The sequence below is a fragment of the Bombus terrestris genome, chromosome 12, assembly GCF_910591885.1.
Source record: "Bombus terrestris chromosome 12, iyBomTerr1.2, whole genome shotgun sequence".
NCBI lineage: Eukaryota > Metazoa > Arthropoda > Insecta > Hymenoptera > Apidae > Bombus > Bombus terrestris.
This window is the reverse complement of record NC_063280.1, coordinates 390,588-405,022: the sequence shown is the minus strand read 5'-3', so window position 1 is coordinate 405,022 and position 14,435 is coordinate 390,588. Positions and strand designations below refer to the sequence as shown.

Here is a 14,435-nt window from a genome sequence, read left to right as displayed (position 1 = left end):
GTAGCGTGTGTTTCTCCGTTCCTTGGTAGACAAAAAAAAAAAGAAACAACGTTTGAAATTACGAAGTTAGATAGATAGGCAGGGGAGGGTGGGAAGAAATACGAAGCTGATCAAAACAGTAAACGTTAATAAATTCATAAGAGATAGAGCAAAAGGATATATGTTTATATATAAATATATGTATAGATAAATATAAAAAGATGATGTGTAGGGTACGTGAAGAGAGACGAGGAAAAAGAAATCCGATATTCGAACAAAAAGAATAGCAGAAGCAAGAACACGAAATTGTTCTTCGTCATGTAACTCTTCAGGGTGGCCTGTTGCAACGGGACTCGCGGAATACGGACAGCTGCGTAAAATCAGCCTCGAAAAGCCTCGAAGCACCTCTTCAACGTGCCACGACATTGTTGCACCTGAGTCGAACTTCCAGCTTGTGATGATGACTACAAAGACAGCGGGAAGAGGAAGAAGAGGGAAAAGAAACGAAAAAAAGAAGAACGAAGAGGGAGGCTGACTACGATTTTTTAGCTACTCAACTGGAAGGCCATCAAACGCATCTTGAAATAAACGTCGCGCGAAAAGTACCTGCAGATGGCCCCCTTAAGCGGTGATACACGACGGCGTCGAGGGCCGATGACGATCAGATTAATTGCGATTAATCTCATAATTATCCACAAGATTTGTACTGACTCATGAATCCCAGAATATACGGATAAAAAAAATAAAAAGAAAGAAAGCACATTTGCATACACAGTATTGACTTATTGAGTACACGATAACTGACGCATAAGGTTTCATCAACCACATATAGGTAGATATATAATATATGTATATGTGTAGACTATGATATTTAGGTTACAGAAAGAGACGAAAGTCAAAGTTGCGAAGAAAAAGAAAAATTATACCCAAAGACTCGGATCGAACGTTTCAGGAATGATGATCATTTCTTCTCGTCGACAAGATTTCCTTACCGCGAGATGGGATTACGCGGTCCCTTTTAGAACGATTTTTTTTTTCTTTTAGCGATACACGGCAAGTTACGTTGCTTTCCGACTTAGAGGGTAAACAATTACGTAGAAGTATCTGACATTTGCACGAGACCTGTGTCAGGTATTTCTCAAATTTTCGTTACACCGAGATAACGATACATATTTTGGTAAACATATCGTGTCTTGAGGTAATTGTTCTTATTTCCAATCGTTGCGTTTCGACTGAGGCATTTCGGAGAAAAGGAGAATGCAAAAAGAAATTTTTTGTTTGTTCTTTTCTTTTAAATAATAGACGCCTATCGGTACGCGCTTTGGGAAATCTGTGATATAATAACAATTTTACTCATTCCTCCGCGCACAGGATTTCGCTTATTGCACCTTGGTTCTTTCATGGGACGAGCACTGTCATAGTAAAGTGAGATTACACGATACACATATACACATTTCTTCACAGTGTTTTCTGTATACAGAAAATCCCCTTCTTCTATTTATTTTCCGATTTCAATCGTTGATATTTTTTTTTATTTTAAATCCGATATGATTCATTTTATATATCAAAGGTTTTATTACTTTTAATTTCTTAGTAAAATTAATATATTGACAAACGCCAAAAAGGCAGTGCATAAACAGACAAATATAATGGGGTTTCGTGCAATTCTATGGTGGTAGGTTATATGATTACTTGGGCGACACATGTATAACAGCGTACGAATCTGTTCGCGATTCGATTTATCAATAAAGTAACAATCCGAATCATCATCGAGGCACTTATACATAATTTCGCGAAAGCTTAAAAGTCCAGGTTATACAAATAGGAAAATCTGCTGGTAGCAAACCGAATTGTACTCTGCGAAACGGGTATATACTTTTTTAGAAACACCAATTGGTTTCTGACTAAACTGCACAATCGATATAATGTTCTTATAAATCTTGACCTATCATATTTTGCCGTTAAACAAATCAATCTGTCGAAATCTAAATCGATTTTAAAATCTAAAAACCGTTTAAAATCCTCGAGATCTTATCGCTGTTTTATTGAGATGTTATTTGAATATTGGGATATATACATACTAGGACACATTGCAGTTCAATTACACCACTTATTCATTTCTTTTCACACAAGCAAAACAACAATATAAGAACTGAAATAAACACAATGAACAACACGTTTAGAAACGTACATTTAAGTTGTGATATTTTCCTTTGAATACAGATAAGTTTCCAGCAAATTCACAAAGTGTAAATAGTATTCACATGCAGGTAATTGTTAGAGTATTTTCAACATTCTTTATCATTTTACAGTATATCGTGCGGACGAATAGCGCAACTTGTATATAGCAAATATTAATTAGGTTGCACGAAACGAAAACAGTCTTAAATCTTTGATTATCTGGTACCTTCTTTTTGTATCGATAATGTATACTATTTTCGCTAACATATCTTGACAATACTCGGGAATTATAATACTTCTCGTGGTAATCTATTAATTATAACTAATATTACTTTATTGCTAATATTATTGTATTTTAATTTTAATATAATATTATTATTATATAATTATGATTGTATAAGTATTAATAAATATTATTTCTATTACGATTATTTAATTTACGTCCAGTATTGTTCAAAACTAGCATTGAGATATTGCTACTATCATTATTAATACACATCTCCATTTTATACCCACTATCATTTGCACCAATATTCACCAATAGTTATTTATCTTGACCTTTCAAGACATGTCAGGACACTCTATCACCTTTCCCTTTTCTAGTATTGTTGCAATATTATGTTTTCCAACTGTGTAATATTATGTTACTATTAATATCGTTATTTCTCCTCAATTAATAATTCTGACTATATATTGACTTTATTAATAATTTAGAAATATATAAATATATATTTGTATATGCATTATCTATATACCTATATATCTATACAAATATATAGATATGCAAATAGATAGATATATAAATTAGAAAAATATATATATATATGTCGACGTTATCACATGCTATTAATAAAGTGCGCCATGTACGTTCGAATTTTTGAATGAGTGTCAAATGACTATCGTATGCGTGAAAGATAGAAAAGAGTGTGTTTCGCACGACTGTTCAATATACTGTGTATGACGGATCTTGGAGAATTTGAAATTTTAAAGTGTCAAGCAATACTAATACTGATGTTAGTACTGATGTTTTACACCACACATAGACACTGATCTAGGCTCTCAACCCTGTCGTCATTCATTGATGTTAAATTTAACGAATTTCGAATACGCGCTGTCTGTGTATGTAGAAATAGAGGAAATAATAAAAGTAATATTATATGCACACGTGTCAATTTATTTCTGCAACTATGTTTATTTTTGATACCTTATATATGGAACGTCTGAAGAGGATGATCATAGGTATTAAGAACTAATTACATACAATTTATATAAATATATGTATATATGTGGAATTTGCATATCTTTAATTATTTGTATTTCTGTCCATTAGTTGCATTAATATAATACAACCTATGAGTCATGCAATCTTTCCGTTCACCAATCTCTTCATAGCAAAGCGTAACCAAAGATTCTTCGTGGAGGAATCTCTAACAGAAGAAACAGAGCCGATGATACAAGGAACTGGTCGGACGCACAAATGGTCAGCTACCAAACTTGCGTTTCGATGCTCTCGCAAGGCTGCAATATCAAAATGATAAGAGACAGAGATACTGCTACGGTTAAACTACTACTCCAGGATGTGTTTTATCTGCAACAGAGAATGATGCCGGTGTGTGATGATTCCTCGGTAGAGATGCAACGAACGAGTATGCACACGGTGGGTCAAAATTACTGGATGGTCGTTTGTCGGCGGCCTGCTCGACTTCGACTCTGCGAGATCGGTGTTTATTCGTCGATTAACGCTGTTTAGCTCGGTAAACAAGCAAGGAAATCGATCTCTTAGAAACGATTTCACGGTGCTTTCGTCTCCTCCACGACTCGAGCTTCATCAGCGATATCGTACACTTGTCTTTTTTTTATTTACTCACTACTGATTACGGAGCTGAACGGCATGAATCTGGGCTTCGCAGGTACTTTCGGCACGTCCTTTCGACCTCTCGGTGATTTCTCCTCGTTGAGAAGACCTTTCACCTACGATCAATTGTTTTATTTCAATGGTTATTATAAGTTTCATTTTAACTACATGCTTTATAATCTAACATAACCAACCTGTTCGTCGATTGCGTTAAACTGCCATTTCCACGTATGATTGTACAAGAAAGGTCGATGATCGAATCTATTGTCGTCGGGACTGTAAGTCTCGGCGTGACAAGATGGTGTCAAGATAGTCATTTTATGACGATTTATAGCATAACATCTATAAAAGTGTTTCACTTTATCTGCCACCTATAAACGAATTCAAATTTAAAAATATCTGTAGCAACAATGGCTGCTGCTAATTATAACTATATTTACTTCTTTTGAGGTACATTTATCCCACATGTGGACGAGTCTGCAGAACATTGTGAAGGGACCTGCACAATCCTGTTTTCTTAAACGTCCAAAAATACCAAGCTCCTTGTACGTCATACCCATATCGATCTCATCAAGCTGCGCAAGCTGTCCTCCTTGAAGAGGTTCCAATTCTGCGGTAGCAGGAGCGTCTAAGATTTTATCTAAAGCAGTTATTCCATGTTTTCTCCTGAAGTAAACATAATGGTTGATCTTATATGTGTCAAAATAACTATCTTAGAAGGATACCAGTTTTAATATTGACCTAAAGTAAGAAAGGAATGACTTTAAGTCGTTTTTTGCAATTCCACCGATAGGATTGATATCGGCACTGCTGCAATCATATTTGGTAAAATACCCACGAAGCGCTTCATCAACGTTACTGCTCCCTAATACCAGAAGACCACCCGGTCGTCCTCTGACCCAAAGCATCAATTGGGCAAACAAATAAGCTATCACCATTCTCAAGCGTGCCTTAAAAATTTCAAATAATTAAAAACTTATTTGTTTCTCACAAGGATGATAAATATAATAGCAGAAATCAACCTGGATATTCTGCAGAGCTAAATTTTCTCTAGGAGACCCTCCTTGCACCTTAAACCTCGGTGTCAGCTTAGTGACTTGTTGGAAAATCGTTAGAATGGCAGACACAGCAACATCGATTACTATACTGTGATGATAAGAGCCAATCTGATTAGCGAGTTCAGCTGCTCGCGCCTTTGTTTCGGCTGATGAATTTTCAGTACCCATATAGCATGTGACAAGAAGGGTGTTGCACAGCTGTTTTGGATCAGTCGGTACATATTCACAGTCTCCGACTATTTTCCTGATGTCTGACAATACCTGTGCATCTAATTAGAGACATTCATTAAGTACATCCTCTAATAATAATACGAAAATAACACGTACCTCCTTTGTTAACCGAATCCACGATCATATCACACATGGAATAAACCATGCACGCTGATGACGCAGAATCGACACCACCACTCAAGGGTAAGAAAAATCCACCTTGGCAAGAGCGCCTTTTACAAAAAGGCGATAGTAAATAAATAATAAATAAATATTTAATTATGAATAAAGTAACGAACCTTAGATAGTCCCAGAGCCAGCATGCAGGGGCCAACGAAATTTCTTCATCTGGTATATGATAAACAAGTTTTCCTGTTGCGTTTTCATCTTCATAAGGACCTAAGTCCACATCGATCGGTCGATCTGGAGGAATTGAAATCAAAATATCGGAAGTTAGAGCAAAATCCACCTTTATGCGTGGATAGCTTGGTTGTCTGGCAGCTAAATGAGACCTTGACCTAATGTTATTTCTATAGCTCCTATGGAAGAAGAAAACAATTAACTCAAAACGGAAGTTGAACTTTAATGAATATTACAAACCTTATATCCTCGAGATCAAAAGTTGCCACAATGACTTCCACTTCATCCAATGCAAACTGCTTACCACGGTTCAAGATCTGACCATTCAAAGTAATAGAAGATCCACCACTGAAGTATAATCTAGAACCATCACATCCTCTCAAGTTACTGAACATGTAACATCCACCTGATTTGAATGTAGCCGACTTAACTAAGTCTACGGTGACGTAAGCTTTCCGTAGTTCGAAATATGATCCACTACCTAAGAGAAAAAATTTAAATCATATATATAAGCTAAAAAGTAAAAAATAAATACACAGTAGTATGCAAAAGCTTTTGACCGCATAAATTTTCTATTTTATGTTCTAAAAGCGATTTTAGATTTAATATTTTACTCTGTTAAAAAAACAGTGCAATGAATAAACACTGTTATAACATAGGTATACATATATACGTTTTGTATGTACTATACATTTTTAAATGTGATACATGTGTTTACCAATGTAAATACATGTATATATAAGTGTTTGTACATTGTTTTGTCAATTACCATTTGCGATAATTTCAACACCATCCAAACACATTGGAATATGATTGCTCATCGGGCTCCAGAGTTCTTCGCAAATTTCGAAACCTACGCACGTGTCCCTGGTTGAAATAACAGCATCGCCAAACGGCACCACTGTCTGGTTAGTGATCTGAGATATCATTCTAGGCAGAAAGTAGTCCTCCACCGTGCGTTCCTGCATAAGCAATTAGCACTTGTAGACAGACGCTCGGTATCAAGCCTAAGACTAGAAGGTCAAGAACTATTCTGATTTCTTATGCATCGTGCGTGCAATCTGAAAGAATGACCTTGGTCCACGGCGAGAACCACCTGGATTCTCTATAATTGCCGTCCTCGCACAATTGCATCTTGGGTCTGATAAGCAAAATTCGTCGATTCAGAAATGCCACTCTGCAGTTGTACGTCACATTCTTGTGCATGACCGGCATACCAACATCTACCAGCATGTCCTCGGCCGCCGGTGATTTAAGAATCGTCGCGAGTACTTCCCAGCTGTGAAGCAATGTATCTGACTCGTAGAAATGATCCTCGCAACTGTAACCACTATTCGACAGAATTAATAGTATGTATCTTCTTTATGATTTAAAAAAATAAAGATTATTTAGTATCTTATAATTAGACCACGGATGTTTATGCAAACGAATTTTATGAATTTTATGAATACAAAGAGACAATATCTAGATAAAAATTTGTCCCACTCTCTAGATATAACAAATACGTTATTTTAGATATTTTAGATATTTTTGTGTATCATATGCATTCCGTGCATTCTTGAGCTTTTAAATTTCCCATAAATGCACAAAATCCACATCTAGTTATAATATTGTATTATTCTTTTGTTTTTTAAAAAGAAAATTTTACGAAATTTCTAGCTCCGGTCCGCTTCTATAAGTAGCGCCAGCATCTTTAGCCTCTTGAATAGATTGCAAGATTCTCCTGGAATTCCCATCGAAATCCAATGCCCACTGATTCAGCGAACAAACTGCTACCGTCACTGTACGACCCATCTTTAAAAAATTCTTCTTTTCTTCCAAAATTTCAAACAAAGCGATGGTTATAACAGGGACTATCTATAAAAAATAAAACTGGATGTTATTAACCGTAGAACATTACCCTCGTTATATAAAAATTATAAAGTACATGTTTGATTGGAGGAGAATAATTGCTGACAAATAGAAAGTTAATTCATTTCGACCTATCAATTGAAAGCTCATTGATTGGCGGAAAGAACGTTTGCCGAGGAAATAGCAGCACATCCATTCTCTACTCCGACAAACGTTGATTGATCAATAATTTTCAGAAGCACGCAGGGAGAGGGATGTAAATTGCTTGGCTGTTTCGTATGACTAAGCGCAAGAATGCCTGAGAAAACTCCGAAAACGAATTCCTTGAAATTAATGCAGCTTTCCTGACAAGTTGCCTTGTCACGATTAATCTTTGATAAAATGGATTCAGATATTCGGTTGTAAGGACTTTTTGGACAAATTTAAGAAATCTTGAAATATCTCTGAATAATAAGTAACCCATGATGTATTATTGTATATTTTCTACAAGTTTATCAATATCATATAAAAGAGAATACAAAAGGATGGAGAATAATTCAATATCATTAAAATTCAAAGAATAGAATAAAGAATCGTATTTTTCATGAATCTGTTCTTACACGAGTCTTCTTGCAAAAAGAGAGCAACTTCTTGCAACTACTACTTAAGGAAATACAAAAGCTAAATAAAATATTAGATTATCTTTACAAATAATAAGTTCGATCGTGAGAGAGAAGCAGAAATGCGTTGGAAAAGATCGATAAACAGACATTCTGTCTACCAGACTTGGTTCGATACGAATGTTCCATCGGAGCAGAGCGACGAACCTCGAGGAACGAGAAAGGGCTTCGAACAATCTACTGGCTCCGCCCCCGTTTCCCTGTTGTCAGGCAATGGACGGGCCAGCTTTTACCGAGTTCCTCTTCCCTGGAGGGCAAAGTTCCTGATCACAGTTCACGCGGTAGATTCGTCCAGACAATATGTTGTGTAGTCGAAACGTTATCTAAAGTTGATACTGTTCTCCATAGGCTTCTTCTAGGAATGCATTTAAAGAACGATTTAAGGAATGGCCGAAAGCTTCATCTGACAGATGACTAAGTTCCACATAAAAGAACAAGGAATAAGAGAATTAAAAAACTAAAAAAAAATATAAAAAAAATGAGTATGATCGGAAAATGCCTGTTGGACGGAAGAATTCTGTGGATCGTTGACTGTGTCTCGAGACAAGATAAATTTAAAAGTCTTGAGAGAAGGAAGGCAGCGATGTTGAACAATGAAGAGGTCGATAGACCAGAGGAAGATGACAAGGCCTGTGGAAGATAACGAAAAATGAAAGATCTTTTAACAGATAGCAAGGTGAAGGAGCTTCAGGCCATGCTTTTTCCGGTTCATCCAATCCCTGGTAAATTTAAGCAATAGCAGCGCAGGGAGCTCAATAGTTTGAGCAAATAGAATAGAAATGTTTATTTGTTGTCGGTACAGGCAGTACGCTGGCGAACTTGAACAAACTACAAGAGTTGCACTTGCTGCAACTAGGACGATGCGATGCACCACGAAGGGAAACAGAGTTATCATTGTTCTCCATGCCTTTTGGAACCAGAGATGTTCAATCGCAAGAAATTCTTCGGAGCATATTGGATACTCATTGCATGATAGACGGAATCACCCAGGAGACTGCTAGATGGCCCACAGAGTGCCAAGTATACAATATAATATGAAATAAATATACAGGGTATCTCTACGAAGTTTATTTTGATTTTATTTCATTTTAATAAATCAATCTTTGTATCAGTTCACCACACATATTAATTCTTGTTTGATATATCTTTTTTAAAGTCATACGCACATAAAAATCAACTAGCATGAAATGGAAGATGTTATATTAGAGGCCAAAGTATTCTCTTTGTATTTCTTATTTTTATTATAACATTTTAGTGAAGCTTTAAATACCCCGTGATTATTTAATCTTTTTTCCTTGATTATAGATACATAATGTATTGTAAAAATCTAAAATATCCTATATATATAAAATATAGGAAAGAAAAAGAAAATTCGAACAAAATAATCAAGCAATTAATACTTCAGGTACTTCCGGAAAGAGTTAGGCATATAGAATACTCTCCAGCCGTTCCAGAACCGTTCTACTTGCCAAGCGGGAAGGAACCAAGGCCAAAACCATTGGGCGATGAATTTGGAACTGTGATATTTCGATATCATCCAACCAATGTCACCAGTTACGTGAGTCTATAATAATTCGTGCGATAATAATTATTATAACAATTACAATTTGAAAGAAGAATCAATTATTCGTTCAATGACCAACAGTTTAGTAGATCTTGTGTGGGTGGAAGCACGGTCGCACCGTTTCCAACGGAATTTTCAGCCGATTCAAATGGAAACGAATCGAAGAACATCGAGACTAATAGCAATATGTTCTTATTGACCAAAGTGTCTGACCTAATGGAAACTGACACCGATTTACATTTTGAATCTCGTTTCGAATCTGGCAACCTTTGCAAAGTTGTGAAGATCACTGACACGTATTATCAATTGTATCTTAGAAAAGATCTTTATACTCAAAGACATACCCAATGGTACTACTTCAGGATATCAAATACGAGGAGCAGAACCAATTACAGGTAAACATTCAATTTTGAAACTTAATTAATTTTCTTTATACAAATCCATGCTTTTACAAAAATAGAGAAAACTTTGTTTCACTCGTTAAATTTTATGAGTATTTTATTTTCAATATTTTACATATTATGTCCATTATGTATATTTTGATGCATAAATGCATAAATATCCACAGTATATTTATTACAAATATTCATTTAAAACAATTTCAGATTGTCCATTGTGAACCTTTGCAAAGAGGAAAGTCTATACAATGAAGGTCTTCGGCCACTCTTGTACTCAACTAAAGACGCAAAGAAGCGTGCCGTTGGTTGGAGAAGATGCGGAGAGAATATCGCTTATTACAAGAATGATTCATCGTACGCTATCATAATTTCAATATCCTCAAATGTTCTCGTAATTTTTATTAGATGTATCTTTCTCTCCAGAAGCAACGAAGAGAAAGAAAAGCACACACTGACATTCAACGTCTCCTTTCCTCATGACAGGGACACTGTTTATTTGGCACATTGTTATCCATACACCTATACTGACCTACAGGTAATACAAATACAAGTTTCATTCTTTGCTATATCTTTTTATAAATAGTCTGTTTGTACGTACAACCAAAATGATTAATACTCGTTGACGATTGTTGTTAGAGACACAGTGAATATAAATAATTTGAATCAGACATGCAACAGACGATACGATTAGCAGGATCTTAATAGACCGACATAGGAAGAAAGAAAAAAATGTTGCAATTTTTAGGAATATCTTGCCAAATTAGTGGCAGATCCTATAAAATCTAGATATACGAAATTACGACTATTGTGTCGTACACTTGCCGGAAATGGAGTCTATTACTTGACTATTACTGCGCCTACTTACGACGATGTGGTACGAAGAAAAAGAGGCATAGTTATCACGGCACGAGTTCACCCTGGAGAAACTCCATCTAGTTGGACGATGAAAGGAATTATTGATTTTTTAACCGGAGAATCGAATCAAGCCAGAGTATATGCTCAACATAATCTTGATCTTAATTTAGTTTTTTCTTTTTCTTCCTTTCTTTTTTTTTATTTTAAGATGTAACAAGACTTTAACAACGCAGGTACTACGAGAAAGATTCGTATTCAAGCTGATTCCTATGCTAAATCCGGATGGCGTTATTGTTGGCAACAATCGTTGCTCGTTATCGGGGAAAGATTTGAATAGACAATATAGAACTGTAATGAGAGAAAGTTACCCTTCAGTCTGGCATACAAAGTTAATGATTCGACGATTACTGGAAGAATGCGGAGTGGCCATTTATTGTGATTTACACGCTCACTCCAGAAAACATAATATATTTGTTTATGGCTGCGAGAGTAAAAGAACCGCTTCACAGGCGAAACTCTCCGAACAAGTGTTTCCTCTGATGTTACACAAGAACGCAGCTGACAAAGTAGTCGATCCGATACAGATCATATGCTTTTTTCTCCTCTGTTTAAGTAAAGTCAAATGTATTAAGAAGCACTCGATTTTTAGTTCTCTTTTGAAAACTGCAAATTTCACGTGGAGAAAGGTAAAGAAGGTACGGGAAGGGTCGTAGTATGGTCTATGGGAGTGCAGAATAGTTACACCATGGAAGCGTCAATGGGAGGGACGAAAATAGGCTCTAGATCAGGCACGCATTTTTCTACTCAAGATTACGAGCAAATTGGAAAAGTATTCTGTGAAACTCTGTTGGATTTCTTTGATCCAGATCCTATCAAGGTAAACATAATAATCGTTCAACTCATCATAACAACAGAAAATCTTCTTAACGTTGCTTCTTACTTTGTATATATTTTTCATTGGATTTAAATGATGGTAAATTACGCACTGGAAGGAGAAGCTACGGAACAAAATAATTACTAGGTTAATGAAGGGTGGCTCCAATGCCGAAGAACCGACGAATATCGATTTAACCGACTACTCCAGGTACTTTTCAACATTAATCGTAGCGTTCTTTTTATTCGAACCATCTTCGATTTAATTATTCCTATATCTTAATCAGCGACGAAGGCGACACGTCTGATAGTTCAATCTCAGAGGAACAGGTAATACAATTTCCAGAAGGTACATGGACCTATACTTTGAAGGAACCACTTGTTTCTCCGCAATATTTGTGCGCACCACCACCTACGCCAACATTTATTCCTCCTCGAAGTTTAGAACTAGCAAAAAGAAAAAGCAAAAAGGGAATCACCGTTAACAGAAGCTGCATTCGACGCAAACGAATGCTGGTAAAATTTGAAATATCTTTGATACTTTCTTTCTATAATTAAAACACATTCATTTGAAATGAGTACTTACTAATTAGACGGGTTGACGTTTAGACTAGAAGAGCAGTAATGGATTTACCAACTCTGGACCCGGGCAGCGATTTGTGTGACTATATTGATTCAGCAGATGAAGGACTGACGAGGCCAGAACGTAAAACCACACCATTGAAATATTATTAAATGTAAATTGAAAAAAATAAGAGAAATTATGTTTAGGTTTCTCAGCAAGAATTCGTGAAAATTACAAAGAAGAAACTAATCAATTCGTGGATAAAGAAACAAAGGATATCCCCAGTGATGGATTAATCTTGCCGGAAATAGCGAGACCTCGTAGTATGTCTTTAGCTGAGAATATCAATGTCGATAAGGAAGAACCGAAGGCGAACAGACGATCCCATTGTCTTCGCTTGGTTAGGTAAAGGGATATTAAAATAAGATGTTCTGACCAAAGTAGATTTAAAAAATAGAAGCTTCTTTATTTAAATTTTAATTTATGTAGGACATTAAGACATCATTCGCCTGTTCCGTTAAGAAGTCAAGATATACAAATTAAGCTCAGTTCACTGCGGCAACAAATATGGATGGGAGTTCCACTGAACGTCGCAGAAAATATCGATAAAAGAGTCAACCATCCTATTCCAAGGGGACCATTAAGCTGGGGAATATCCAATATGGCGTTAACCAAAAATAAAATGAATAATAAAGTATTACTGAGGTGCGTAAAGCTCTGTTACATTATCGACGAATGTTCCAAGTTATTTTTATTTCAGAGGCACCAAAAAATTGCAATTTGTCGAATATATTGATACGGAAGACAATATGAAAGAAATACAAAATAAATATAAACGTGAAGATACGATGCGTTCAAAAGACAGTAGTTTGAGAGTGGAATCACAGCGGCAAAATGCTGAGCAGAAGCCAAAAAAAAAGAAGTCTCCTCTGAAGTGGCAGAAGATAGTTAATCTAGATTCTAGAGTAGAAGAAATGTGCCACCGCAAAACATCCTTTTTAACAATTAAAGCAGACTCTTTAAAACTGGTCACGCTTGAAGTACCTTCAAAGATTCAAACGCGACAGCACAAAATCGAATCTCGAAGGAAGCACCGGAAAAGTTGCGCCACCTGCACTGTTTCTAACAGTGGAAAAATATCGAGCGTTACGAAATCTCAATTGCATTTGCAATCGCATTCACGATCCCACATACAATTGCAACCCCTAATCGTTCCTTTGTGCGACAGTTTTTCGTCGGAAAATGACTCCATCGATTCTCGTACTCAAAGAGCCTCAAAGAAGAAATATAAGAAGAAGAAACAACTGAAAAAAATGAAGTCGACTCCTGCAACGGGAAAGAAAAAGCGTGTCACTAGCGCGAACGTATTACGCAATCCCTGAAAGATTTCGTACATAAACAAGAATATTCCGTTGAATAGCATTTTTTCAGTCCCTCCAATGCAGGCTCTTTTTCATGTTTTTAAATATACTCCTGTTAAAGATTCATCACACTCATTAATGAAAATAATTTTGTGCGAGTGATTTTTATATTATACTTTTTAACGTGATTGTACGATAATTCGTCGTTCAATTAAGGCTTACGACATTGTTACGTAACAAATTTTGCCAAGATTAAAGTGTGAGATAATCAACCAACGTACTTACGATTTTCCGTTGATCCAAATAGGAAAAAAGTGACGATTGTTTAAGACTGTATTTAAATACGATATTAGTCGCACATTATTTAAATGGCATGCGCGGGATTGCTGTTTCTTCCACGTGTTTTTTTACCAGAAATTGAAAAATTTTCGATTTAACAAAAACATAACCTCACAAAATATTATCGACATTCGTAACGTAATATTTATTTCCATTGGAACAATTCATCGCTTTTAAAGTTATATACCGCTTGTAGGAAATATATCTTACTATCGGATTTCATTCAATGGAAAACTTCATAAATATATCAGTTTTTGAAAGTCTTTTTGCGTAACGCTTTTTGATACGTTATGCTTTTATTGATAACTTTGTTTTTAACACAGATTA

General features: G+C 35.8%; 3 protein-coding genes across 11 annotated transcripts in view; 2 read left to right on the top strand and 1 right to left on the bottom strand.

The window, feature by feature from the left end:
* The window catches only part of LOC100643010 (transcriptional regulator ovo), a 24,550-nt gene extending 21,228 nt beyond the window's left edge, over window positions 1–3,322 (top strand). For 4 of the 5 annotated variants that reach the window (XM_012314468.3, XM_012314466.3, XM_012314467.3 and 1 more), the window contains exon 11: window positions 312–3,322. In XM_012314468.3, coding sequence (XP_012169858.1) covers window positions 312–437 — 126 coding nt within the window. In that variant the 3' untranslated portion in view covers window positions 438–3,322. Of the gene's footprint in view, window positions 1–211 lie in introns of all 5 variants that reach the window. The other variant, XM_012314469.3, reaches the window with a different exon arrangement.
* LOC100642895 (glutamine-dependent NAD(+) synthetase) lies at window positions 3,314–14,435 on the bottom strand. 4 transcript variants are annotated; one of them, XM_012314464.3, is made up of 13 exons: window positions 14,051–14,435; window positions 7,292–7,500; window positions 6,718–6,973; window positions 6,413–6,605; window positions 5,884–6,124; window positions 5,583–5,822; window positions 5,401–5,516; window positions 5,038–5,342; window positions 4,757–4,965; window positions 4,456–4,681; window positions 4,210–4,386; window positions 4,029–4,131; window positions 3,314–3,748 (listed from the first exon to the last, which is right to left on the bottom strand). In XM_012314464.3, the coding sequence occupies exons 2-13, from the start codon at window positions 7,435–7,437 to the stop codon at window positions 3,720–3,722; spliced, it is 2,241 nt and encodes a 746-aa protein (XP_012169854.1). In that variant the 5' UTR covers window positions 7,438–7,500; window positions 14,051–14,435; the 3' UTR covers window positions 3,314–3,719. The 4 variants fall into 4 exon arrangements, with proteins under 4 accessions (XP_012169854.1, XP_003399614.1, XP_020721725.1 ...); XM_003399566.4 differs by having other exon boundaries at window positions 14,055–14,435; XM_020866066.2 differs by lacking the exon at window positions 14,051–14,435 and adding an exon at window positions 12,430–12,567.
* Window positions 8,277–14,045, top strand: LOC100651847 (cytosolic carboxypeptidase 2). 2 transcript variants are annotated; one of them, XM_003399561.4, is made up of 15 exons: window positions 8,277–8,875; window positions 8,956–9,173; window positions 9,559–9,711; window positions 9,799–10,112; window positions 10,323–10,469; window positions 10,539–10,650; window positions 10,861–11,106; window positions 11,204–11,536; window positions 11,620–11,847; window positions 11,963–12,054; window positions 12,131–12,359; window positions 12,453–12,549; window positions 12,615–12,813; window positions 12,898–13,113; window positions 13,169–14,045. In XM_003399561.4, the coding sequence occupies exons 1-15, from the start codon at window positions 8,803–8,805 to the stop codon at window positions 13,788–13,790; spliced, it is 3,279 nt and encodes a 1,092-aa protein (XP_003399609.1). In that variant the 5' UTR covers window positions 8,277–8,802; the 3' UTR covers window positions 13,791–14,045. The 2 variants fall into 2 exon arrangements, with proteins under 2 accessions (XP_003399609.1, XP_048267116.1); XM_048411159.1 differs by having other exon boundaries at window positions 10,323–10,650.